The sequence below is a fragment of the Hevea brasiliensis genome, chromosome 18, assembly GCF_030052815.1.
Source record: "Hevea brasiliensis isolate MT/VB/25A 57/8 chromosome 18, ASM3005281v1, whole genome shotgun sequence".
NCBI classification, from domain to species: domain Eukaryota; kingdom Viridiplantae; phylum Streptophyta; class Magnoliopsida; order Malpighiales; family Euphorbiaceae; genus Hevea; species Hevea brasiliensis.
In genome coordinates, this window is record NC_079510.1 from 42,302,575 (window position 1) to 42,312,909 (window position 10,335).

Genomic DNA, 10,335 nt, shown 5'->3' on the forward strand with positions numbered 1-10,335 from the left:
CCTGAACATCCGATCATGTACTTCAAAATCCTGACCCTCCATCTCCCTCAAAATGAATCCTGACCCTTCATGGGGAGCACCCGATTCCTATAAATACCTGCATGAAAAACTGTTCAAGGGGGGAGGACGGACGAAAAAAAGAAAGGCTGTTATTATAGCGGAAGAACTCTGAAAATTTCATTCAGTTTGTTATTCTGCTACTTTGAAGTATTGATTGGAAAGACTTTTGAAACTAGTTTTCTGAAGTGTTTCTTGAAAAAGGATTTTGAACACTGGAACTCTACATTTCCAGCTTGTTCATCACCTGATCACGCCTTCACTTTCAACTCTTTATCATCTCTATTTTCATCCCTTCTGTTGGAGCTCAAATCCCACTCAGTTGTTATCTTGACCTAATCACATCATAGCTAAGCTCCCTCCAGTTCACGGTGAACATCAACTCTCAGGCTAATCAGTCCGCGGTCTTGTTTCTAGTGGCCACCCCATAATTATTCCTACAGATTCAGCTCCTCCCAGGTAAGAGCTCACGTCGCTGTTTTATTAAGTGTTTGCGTTCATTTCTTCCGTAGTCTCTCTGTCCTTTTTACGTATGTGATTTTTCTCCAAGTTCATCTCGTGCAAAGAAACCCAGAAATGTTATTCTCAGGTCATCTCTTTAGTGATTAGTGTGCCTTTTATTAATCTTCGTCATTTCTGAATACAAGCTTTTCTGGTTCCTAGTAGAGTGTAAATGGTCGTAAGGCGTGAAATCGCAACCTAAAGATCTCTCTTAAAGGGAAAATCTGAATAATACATAAGGAAGATAGTCAAACTATTAGGTGACGCAAGCAGATTCGGCAAAGATGCCATAAAATGGAAGTAAAAGAAGCAGAGTAGATTGGTCATAAATAAATATTGGTAAAATAAATACATGAGAGGTCGGTAAATCAGGTCTCATTTTCCCCGTCTAGCCGAAGGATATTGATAAGTCCTATCCCCAACCTCTTTAAACTTCAGGATCCTTATCTCTAGGTTCTTAGGGCACCAAAATTCTGGAGATCGGAAAAATACCTTTCAGGCACCTTTCTAATTTAAAAGAGATCGGAGGAGAGTTCTTATCCGGTCTCAACTCAAAATTTTATTAAATAGGGATCGGAGGAGAATTCTTATCCGGTTCCCATCTCGAAATTTTAATAAATACCTAAAAGAGATCGGAGGAGGACCCTCACCCGACCTCCAATTAGAATTTTAATAAATAATCCAGTAGAGATCGGAGGAGAGTTCTTATCCGGTCTCTATTCAAATAAATATTAAAAAGAGATAGGAGGAGATTTCTTATCCTATTCTCACACCAAATTTCAACCCGTATGCAAGATAATCCCAAAACCCGAACAATTGTAACGCCAACTCACTAAAGTGTCTCATTTACTTATGTATCCAGGTAATCCTAATTAGTGAAAAATCAAACATTCCTTTTACCAAAAGGATTAACATTCCCACTATAGCCCTTCTAACTAATTTATAAATGACACAAAATTAAATCTACTTACCCTTGTTAAGGGACGAGGTGGGGTGCCTAACACCTTCCCCACCCGTTAATGGACCCCGAACCTAGAATCTCTGTTTTGAAGTGGTTTCATTTTTAATTTAACTCCCTAAATGGTTTTCTTTAGTTTCCCTCAAAACTAAGGTGGCGACTCCTCACTTTTCCCACTTCGGTGAGTGATCGTCCGGGCGACCGCAAAATCCCGTTGCGACATCATTAATTAAGATTTTTTTTCCTACTTAAGATTCTATTTTTAAAGGTATATGCATCATGCCAATATGAGAAAATTCAAACTCTCTGAATGTATCAGACCAATGCTTTGACAAGCCTAGTAGGCAAAGGTATGATTGGAGGACTTTCAAAACCAAATCCAGCAAAAAAGCTCTCAAATCTCAATCTCCTCAACCTTATTGCAGTTGCCACCCAAAGATTTTCCTGCCGGCCGGAGGGCTTATTCCAATTTGATAGCGTTTTTTCTTGTAAGCTTTCTTAGCACATATCAAATAACAAAATTTTGGAATAACTGGCCAGAAAATAATTTTACACACCATTCTAGCTAATAGAAACAAATGCATCACTTTGTTCTTTCCAATATTACTAAATCATCATCACCCAAATCAAGACTCATATAAACCTGCAACTACTCCTTTTCCTCTCTCTCTCCCTCTCTAGTTAGCTGTCTTTTGCCTTGAGACAGAAGCTATAGAGTTGCAAGATTGCAATGCCACCAAAAAGTCGCAGTTACCAAGTCTCTGCTACCCCAGTAACCATGCTTGCACATTTGATAGTTGTAGCTGTGGCAACCCTTGTGCTTGTTTGGCTCCTACACTTTGAGGAAGGCTTTGCTTTCAAATCACTTAACAAAATCAAGATTTTGAATGTAAGTTTCATGAACAAATTTGAGTAGCTTGCTTAGTATTGCAGGAGTCCAAGGGTTTAACTAATTACGTTTTCTTGTCCCTTGCATGTTTCTTCTCCAATGCACAGGTGCACACGTTTCTAATGATAGTTGGATTCATACTTGTAGCAGGAGAAGGTAAGAAATGATCCTAATTAAATTTTATCTAATTATAAATTTATAAGGATTATCAATATTTCATTTGAGGCAGCTATTATGGCATACAAGACAATTCCAGCAAAAAGGAAGGTGCAAAAGGCAGTTCACTTAACATTGCATCTGATAGCACTCGTGGCTGGAGTTGTAGGGGTCTATGCAGCTTTTAAGTTTAAGCATGAGATTGAAGATAAAGATATGGTTACCTTACATTCCTGGCTAGGCATGATTACCATATGCCTATTTGGTCTACAGGTAATTAATTTTCTATGCACTTTAATGTGTTCAAAATCTTAATTGATATTTGATTTAAGAAACAGATTAACCAAATCTTGTATGATTTGTTTGCAGTGGGTGTTAGGTTTCTTCTCTTTTGTGTTCCCTAGAGCAGAAATGTCAGCAAGAACCTCATATATGCCATGGCATGTTTTTGGTGGAACGTTTATATTCTTTCTTGCTATTTGCACAGCCCAGACTGGTCTGATTCAAAGGTTCTATAGCTTAAACCAAGAAGGGCTTATAATGAACTTCACAGGACTCTTGCTTGTTCTATTTGCAGTTGGTGTTGGCCTTAGTAGTGTCCTTCCTCGAGGATACTGATCATCAGATATATCCATCCAATTTTGAGATCTCTTCAATCTCCCTGGCTCCTTTGATCTAGCCAAAAAAAGAAAAGAGAGAAAAATTCTTGTAACCATTTGTTTGTGGCATCTTTGTTCACTTAATAATAAAAGGGGGTTTATAATTTATTGATTAATTTACAATAGCAGAAAATTGATTTTAGATTTTATAATTTCACTGATTATAATATATTATCAACTAACATGTGTTTTTATGCTCATTAGTTTGTAATTTTAAAACTTGTTACTGTTATTTTCATCTTCTTTCTTGTATTTTGAAAGTAATTAAGGTTCATGGCAATAGTGGTGTGTGGGCCCACTGAGTCATAATGTCAAAGTGCAATTTGACACCACAGCACTAATGATACAATATCCACCATCACAGGCAATTTTTAATGGTCCCAAGACATCATTATTTTCTAGTCAAAGCCAAATTGCTGTTGAAACACCTTTATCCTTCCATCACAATTTTCTTGCAGAATATCTTCAATGGTGCCAATCACTTCTTATGTTCCTTTCACAAGGAGCAGAAAAAGAATAAACATATACTATATTGTACAGGAGAATATGTCCATTTTCTATTGTTATATGCAGAATCATGTATTATAATATTCATACATTATAGCAGCAACTAGTACAGGTAATACTTGACATTTGTGGTCCAGGAACCAGGCATGAATCCATTGAATAGAATATGAACGGAGATCAAAAGCAGAGACTAGGACAGGATATTGGCTAAATCTCCTAGCTTCCATACAGCAATGTCAGGATTTGCCATTTTTTATTACCTTAACCCTATAATTCACCTACCCTTTTGTGCACATGCACCCATTTTTGTCACATTTGATGTCCTATGAAATCCAACAATATAAAAACAAATTGAAATATACAAACAACCATTTTTTTTCTTTCTGGTTTTTCATTGCTCTTTCCAATAAAGCCATGAACTTCCAAAGCTTGAATTTTGCAACTGAAAAAACCATGCCTTTTAGCATTCGGAGAAACACGATTAAGTTGTTGGTTGGTGAAGATGTAAACAAATTACACACTATAAGTTAATCTCTGTCAACAAAAATAAAAGAAAAGAAAGGGGAAAATAGGATTAAATTACACCCATTGCTGTTTTGTGGCCTCCATTCTCTCCAGCAAACCAGCAATCTCAGCTTGCATTCTTAACTTCATGTTGTAGTAATCAGAATGTGAATTTTCTAAAGCCTTCAGTTCTTCCAATTTTTTCCTCCGCCTTTCCTCAGTCTCCTGCAAACACAGTTTCGCAAGCTTTTCTGCATACTCTTCCTCCAACTTCTCAGAGTTCGCCCGAATCATCCGCCGGTAGCCTTCTGCCTCTCTTTGTGCTTCATCTGCCTTGCTCTGGAACATTCTGGCTTCTGCTTCTTTAATTCGTACAATGCTTTCTAAGCTCTCAATTCCATCTTTCTTTGATGTCTTTCCAAACTGAAACTCATCATTGATTTTCAAGTTGCCAAGGAGTGCAGCCTTGAGGTTATTTCGGTGGTGATCATTTGATAGTGAATCACGCCGGCCACTTGAAGAGTTCATATTGTAGAAAGCGTATTTTGGGGGAAGAGAAGTAGCTGGTGGTAAAGGTGCATCATCTTTTCTAAGACTAGCTTCAGTTGGCATCAATTCTTTTGCAGATACACTGGAAGCAGGAAAATCAGAAATACTATCTGCATCTAAAATTTCAAAGAAGAAAAGAATAAAACATTAAGAACCAGATGTTGATACATAATGCGATTCAAAATTTTAAAATAAATAAAGGAGTCACCATGAAAATTATAGGATGTCAGGTGAAGTAGGCAGTCCAGTGAAAACCAAATGGTGATTGATTAACATAAAGGAAACGCAACCAATCAGGAAGATTGCATTTCCTAGTTAAGGCAAGAGATCCAGCAAAAATTATAGGGCATGTATGGCCATCAGGGGAAAATTACTCGATTCATCAAGAGTGTGGTCAACAACGCCATCCACTCCGATCCAATATCAGGTGGATTATCATGAACAGTTGCTCATCACCCATAATAATATTCATTTATCTGAACATGATATCTTTACCTCCCCCGCCCCCTGCTCCGCCAGTGGCAAAAAATATAGGAATACACAAGCACACAACATTCTGACCAAATCTGACCATATTTTTGCTCAAAATTTAACAGGTCAAGCACCATGGAGATCAGGGATGATGTTTGTCCGGAGTTCTCTTTAGATTGCATTTCAAGTGTATCATCAACCCAGATGAACTGTGACATCTGGGATCCTACAATGCATGACATCCTGGTGCACTTTATAAATCAAGTTCATGCATGCCTAGAACTATCAGATCAAACATATTATTTGTGATCTCCAGACAGGAAATAACTGATGGACAAAGAAGTGTTAGTTGCTGAGCTATATTTAGCAACACTATGGAAGAACCATTTACCCATCCAAGATTTGCTTCCATCTAAAAATATTTTGAACCATACTTGAGCCGTAGGAAGCATGAACGTGAACTTCCCAAAATAGGCAAACTGACAAAATCAGGAATAACCCAACACTGTCAATTCCCTTTGGCACCTCTCTTTAGCCCTATTTCTATCATCTGTAAGAAGCCTTCCTCCACTAGCAGTTTTTAACCAGGATTGGCTCACCTTGAGCATTTTCCATTATGCAATATCACAAACAAGCTTGAGTTTCAAGGGTCCATTATATATACAGTGTCCATCACATAAACACTAGCTTTTAGCTAAACTAGATTACACGCTTACCTCCAATTAGAGAGATCCTAGGAGCTAAATAAGTATGCAATTACCTGTGAGCTCTATAAATGTTGGAAAACCGAATAGGAAAGCACTTCATAAGGAACCCATTCACAATTGAAACCAAATATTTCTATTGGTTAATCCTAACAGGATTGTCTGGGTTAACAATGCTGGACAATTTATTAACCCACCTATACTAAAAACCCCAGGTTATGTCCTCATATGGTTGACTAGTATGCCGAAAAAATAAACTTACTATAAAAACATTGTACTCTCCCATTTTCAAATTACCTTGACCTCAATCCATTGACATCTAAGGAGATTTACCTGGTCAAACAGATGGAGACTCAACTCAACTCAACTCAACTCAACTCAACTCAACTCAACTAAGCCTTTATCCCAAGAATTTGGGTTCGGCTGACTAACATCCTCCTCACATCCCCCATCTACTCGAAGGATTGAGCCGAGATATTTAAAGTGATTACTTTAAGGCAATAACACTCCATTCAAACTAGCTCATTCCCTATCACCAGTTCGGCCTTCACTGAACTTGCAATACATGCATTCTGTTTTCGTTATACTTAACTTAAAACCCTTTGACTCTAGAGTACTTCTCCAAAGCTCCAACTTTCTATTGACTCCTTCTCGCGTCTCATCTATCAGAACTATATCATTTGCAAACATTATGCACCAAGGGATACTCTCTTGTATGTGTTTCGTCAATTCATCTAAAACTAATGTAAAAAGGTAAGGGCTTTCAGCTGAATCTTGGTGTAATCCAATTGAAATAAGAAAATCTCTTGTGTCAAACAGATAGAGACAACAACTTAAAATTAGTCGAACTGATTATTTCAGTTGATCACATATTTCATTATCCTTGTAGCCTAGTTTGGCCCATCTAATGGCTGAATAAGCCAGGAAAGACTGACAGAAGCTCCAACAATGAATGGGAAAATGTGGACTAGAACTTTGGGATTTAACTCATCATGTATTTGGAATTTGTTTCATCTCATTAGGCTTTTGGTTGCAATGAGGTTCCCATTCCCAGCCTGTAAAAATCACTAATCAAATGTACTCATTTCAGTCATGCTAATGCTCCCAACTCTGTCTTTGGAGTGATTTATGGTGCAACTGTTGTATGCACAACAAATGCACTCGTACGGTTGATCATGGTGGGACCCACAGGGTACCTACCGTGATCAACAGTTAGAATACATAACAGTTGCACCAGACAATCTCGATGTCGTTAGTGGTCCCCACACTTTGTGAACTTAACACTGCAGATGTTTCAGATTCATTGATTGGCTTTTAATGTCATATCATCTATTTACAATTAAAGCATTTGAAGTTTCTTCGTGTTAATATCATTTATACCAGCTATGTGTGCTTCATTCCCTTGTTTTGATTTCAGCAATTCAGCAACTAACAACTGCATCAATATCTCACTGAACCCAATAATCGAGCTTCATTTCCCATCTGATTCAATTTGGCAGATTTAATATTGATTCCTAGCCTTAGAGAAACAGATGGTTCCTACCTTAAGGAGTTACTTGACCAAAATAAATATGCACGTTTAAGCAACAAACCTCCCTCCACAAGGAGAATGGCAACAGAAAAATCAAGTACATATCATACGTTGTTCACGAAATTCTAAGTTTCATATATCAGAGGTCTGTATCACAACAAAGGAATTCTGATTTCTGCAGATTAGGATAAAGTCATAATTCAAGCAACAAGAAAAAGACTGCAAATTGCAAAATGCATGGAAAATGCAGAAGTTCAAAGTTAGGGGACTTACAGTTGAAGAACTGAATAATGATGTTACAGGCATCCGAAGGAAATATAATTTTATTCTCAAGCTTGGAGAGCAACTCCTCCGCTTTAACATGCAACTCCTTGCCTTTAAAATCATCACTTCCTTTGAAAATCTTCCTCACACAGTCAAGTTCTCTGACTAGGGTTTCTAGACCCCAATCCTTTGCACAGCACACAAACACATCCTTCACAAATCCAAACATTTCTGAAGCATGATTACACCCAATGCAGTGAAATTGCATCTCTGTAGTCCCTTTTGGCCCCTTCAAGCTAGGACCTGGACTAATGAGATTTTTTTGAATACCACAAGCAGCATGACACCAATGGGAACAAACATCACACCCAACCCAACTGCAAGTGTTATTAGCACAGTCAAAATTCATACAAACTGGACACATGCAGGAGCTGCAAAATCCCTTGTTTGCACTGCAAAACTTACAGTCACAATCATCAACGGGCAATATACTCTTGCAATTCACATTTCTACACCTCATATACAAGAAAATTTCCACCAATTCATTTGGAGGAAGCTTAACTTTCCCAGATATAAAACTTGCCAGCCCCATTTTCACTGCAACCAAAATCTCTAGCTGGTCCTTTTGGCACTTGGAAAGAGCCTCCTTAGAAAGATCAGATCTTCTCTCAAGCCGGTTTTGAAGACCTACTAACTCTTCTCTCTTTTCAGGCATCCCAATAAGATTATTTAAGTACTCCTTGGTCGATTCTAATGTTTCTTCGGCCAGCTCCTGAATTATCTGAGCCATAACGGGAATAGACTCCGATACAATTTCACGAAGAATTCTCTCCGGTCTAGAGAGCTTTCCTGCCTTTCCTCCTCCATCTATACCCTCCATACCTCTCATATTCTCCGAATCCCTTCTCCTAGAATCACCTGAATGAGCGTCTAAACGTGGCCTAGCGGGCAATTCAGATGGGAAAAACGAAAGATTTTCAGAACTAGTAGTTCTATAGAGACTGTTATTACACGAATCCTTATTCGTTACACGATGACCCTGCATCATGGAAAATCCTCCATTGCCACCGCCGCCATGATTGTTATTGTTCAAAGCAACAAGCCCATCTCCAATAGGCCTGAACCGACTATGAACCGATCCATTAGTCCCTTCTCCTCCACACCAAATTTGATCATCCCTTCCTACAGAATAATCATAGTTCTCAGTTGAATTACGGGTCAAGGAGCAACTAGGATTGTGTGAAAATGGGTGAGAATACGAGTAGGAAAGTGAAGCTGTGGTGAAATCGTTAGAACAGGTTGTCTGTGTGTTGTTATTTGATGGTGCGGCACCTAAGGACTGTATGCTCCTGCTAGGCTTTGGCTTAACCACGGGCTCAGCATTTTGCAATGCATTTGATGCAGTTAGTGAGAGAGATACATCAGGCAAAGCTAGAGAAAGATTTAAAGTACTTTCTAGCTTTGGCTTCTTATCTCTGGAGGAATTCTCCCTCCCAATATCTTCTTCTTCTTGAACTTCCCTTTTTGAAGATGAATTGGATTTGGTTTCACTCAGATTCATGAAATCTCTCTCTACCCATTTCTCATCTTGATTTGAATTCTCTGAAAAGATCACTTCTTTGCCCTTTTGAGTGAAACCCAGTTTGGGATTTTCACAAAGGTAGCTAAGAGTCAGCTCCTGAGGTTTTGAGGCAAACCCATCAAAACCCATCTTCGACTCCGCGAGAAAATCAATCCCCTTGTGAGACAAACTAATTTTCTCTTTTGAGTTAGCGTGGTTACGTGAGCTCTCTGCCTCACCGTTGGAGAGATGATGATCTTTCTCTCCAAACATGGTCGTCTTTCAAAGACAGAGGAAGAGAGACTTACCAGGAGAGGAGAGAGAAGAACAAAAACCAAAAAAAACAAGTTTGGGCAAAACGGAAAATTTGGAAGAACCTGGGGGTGGGTTTTCACTTCAATTCATGTTGGGTTGATTCTTGAATCTCTAGTGCAACTACAGAAAACTCTCTCTGTCTCTGTCTCTGCCTCTGTCTCTGGACAACGGCTGGAATTTCAAAGCGTTTACACGAATAACAAAAACGGCGATACCTTTTTCTTGTTTCTCGCCTAGAACACGAGATTACAGTTATAACCCCATTGGAGTTACAGAGAAAAAAACGCCGCTGGTCTTTTTCTTTTTCACAATGACTAACTTCACAGCCCAAAGGATACACCAAACCTACTCTCTTTTTTTCTTCCCTCCTCTGTTCTCTTCAAATACTAGGAAAGAAAAGCGAGGCCGTATAAATTAGGTCAGGTGGACTGGTCTTTGTTTTCTTGGTGAAGCAGTTTATGGCTAGTTAACGGTCACCTTTTTTTTTTTTTTTTTTTTATAATTTAAGACAAAGCTGTCATTTGCACCTAAGTCATCCACTTGACAGACTCATAAGTCCCACCTCAATTTCTGCTATGAACATTTCTAATACACACATCGTCACTTACCCATCCATTTCCTCCCATGGTCTTGGAATATTTTCATTTTTAATGGTTCTATGCTTTTTTTACTCATCTAGTTGGCGTGGGTAAAAACGGTGAACAGAATT

At 38.5% G+C, this 10,335-nt stretch overlaps 2 protein-coding genes across 2 annotated transcripts; one reads left to right on the forward strand and one right to left on the reverse strand.

Moving 5' to 3' along the window:
- Nucleotides 1-2,246: 2,246 nt before the first annotated feature.
- LOC110636068 (probable ascorbate-specific transmembrane electron transporter 1) lies at nucleotides 2,247-3,258 on the forward strand. Its single transcript, XM_021785597.2, has 4 exons — nucleotides 2,247-2,405; nucleotides 2,513-2,561; nucleotides 2,635-2,834; nucleotides 2,931-3,258. The coding sequence occupies exons 1-4, from the start codon at nucleotides 2,247-2,249 to the stop codon at nucleotides 3,177-3,179; spliced, it is 657 nt and encodes a 218-aa protein (XP_021641289.2). The 3' UTR covers nucleotides 3,180-3,258.
- An 820-nt stretch (nucleotides 3,259-4,078) lies between these two features.
- On the reverse strand, nucleotides 4,079-10,095 carry LOC110636062 (protein OBERON 3). The gene is made up of 2 exons (XM_058141233.1): nucleotides 7,760-10,095; nucleotides 4,079-4,896 (listed from the first exon to the last, which is right to left on the reverse strand). Exons 1-2 carry the CDS (start codon nucleotides 9,582-9,584, stop codon nucleotides 4,307-4,309), a joined length of 2,415 nt encoding a protein of 804 aa, XP_057997216.1. The 5' UTR covers nucleotides 9,585-10,095; the 3' UTR covers nucleotides 4,079-4,306.
- Between the last annotated feature and the right edge of the window lie 240 nt (nucleotides 10,096-10,335).

Bases quoted from the DNA above. Each gene is read 5' to 3' on its own strand.
- LOC110636062 (XM_058141233.1), bottom strand. From the start codon at position 9,584: ATGTTTGGAGAGAAAGATCATCATCTCTCCAACGGTGAGGCAGAGAGC. The intron at 4,897-7,759 runs GTAAGTCCCCTA...TTGAAATTTTAG, and splicing joins CATTATTCAGTTCTTCAACT to ATGCAGATAGTATTTCTGAT.
- LOC110636068 (XM_021785597.2), top strand. From the start codon at position 2,247: ATGCCACCAAAAAGTCGCAGTTACCAAGTCTCTGCTACCCCAGTAACC. The intron at 2,406-2,512 runs GTAAGTTTCATG...TCCAATGCACAG, and splicing joins ACAAAATCAAGATTTTGAAT to GTGCACACGTTTCTAATGAT. The intron at 2,562-2,634 runs GTAAGAAATGAT...CATTTGAGGCAG, and splicing joins CATACTTGTAGCAGGAGAAG to CTATTATGGCATACAAGACA.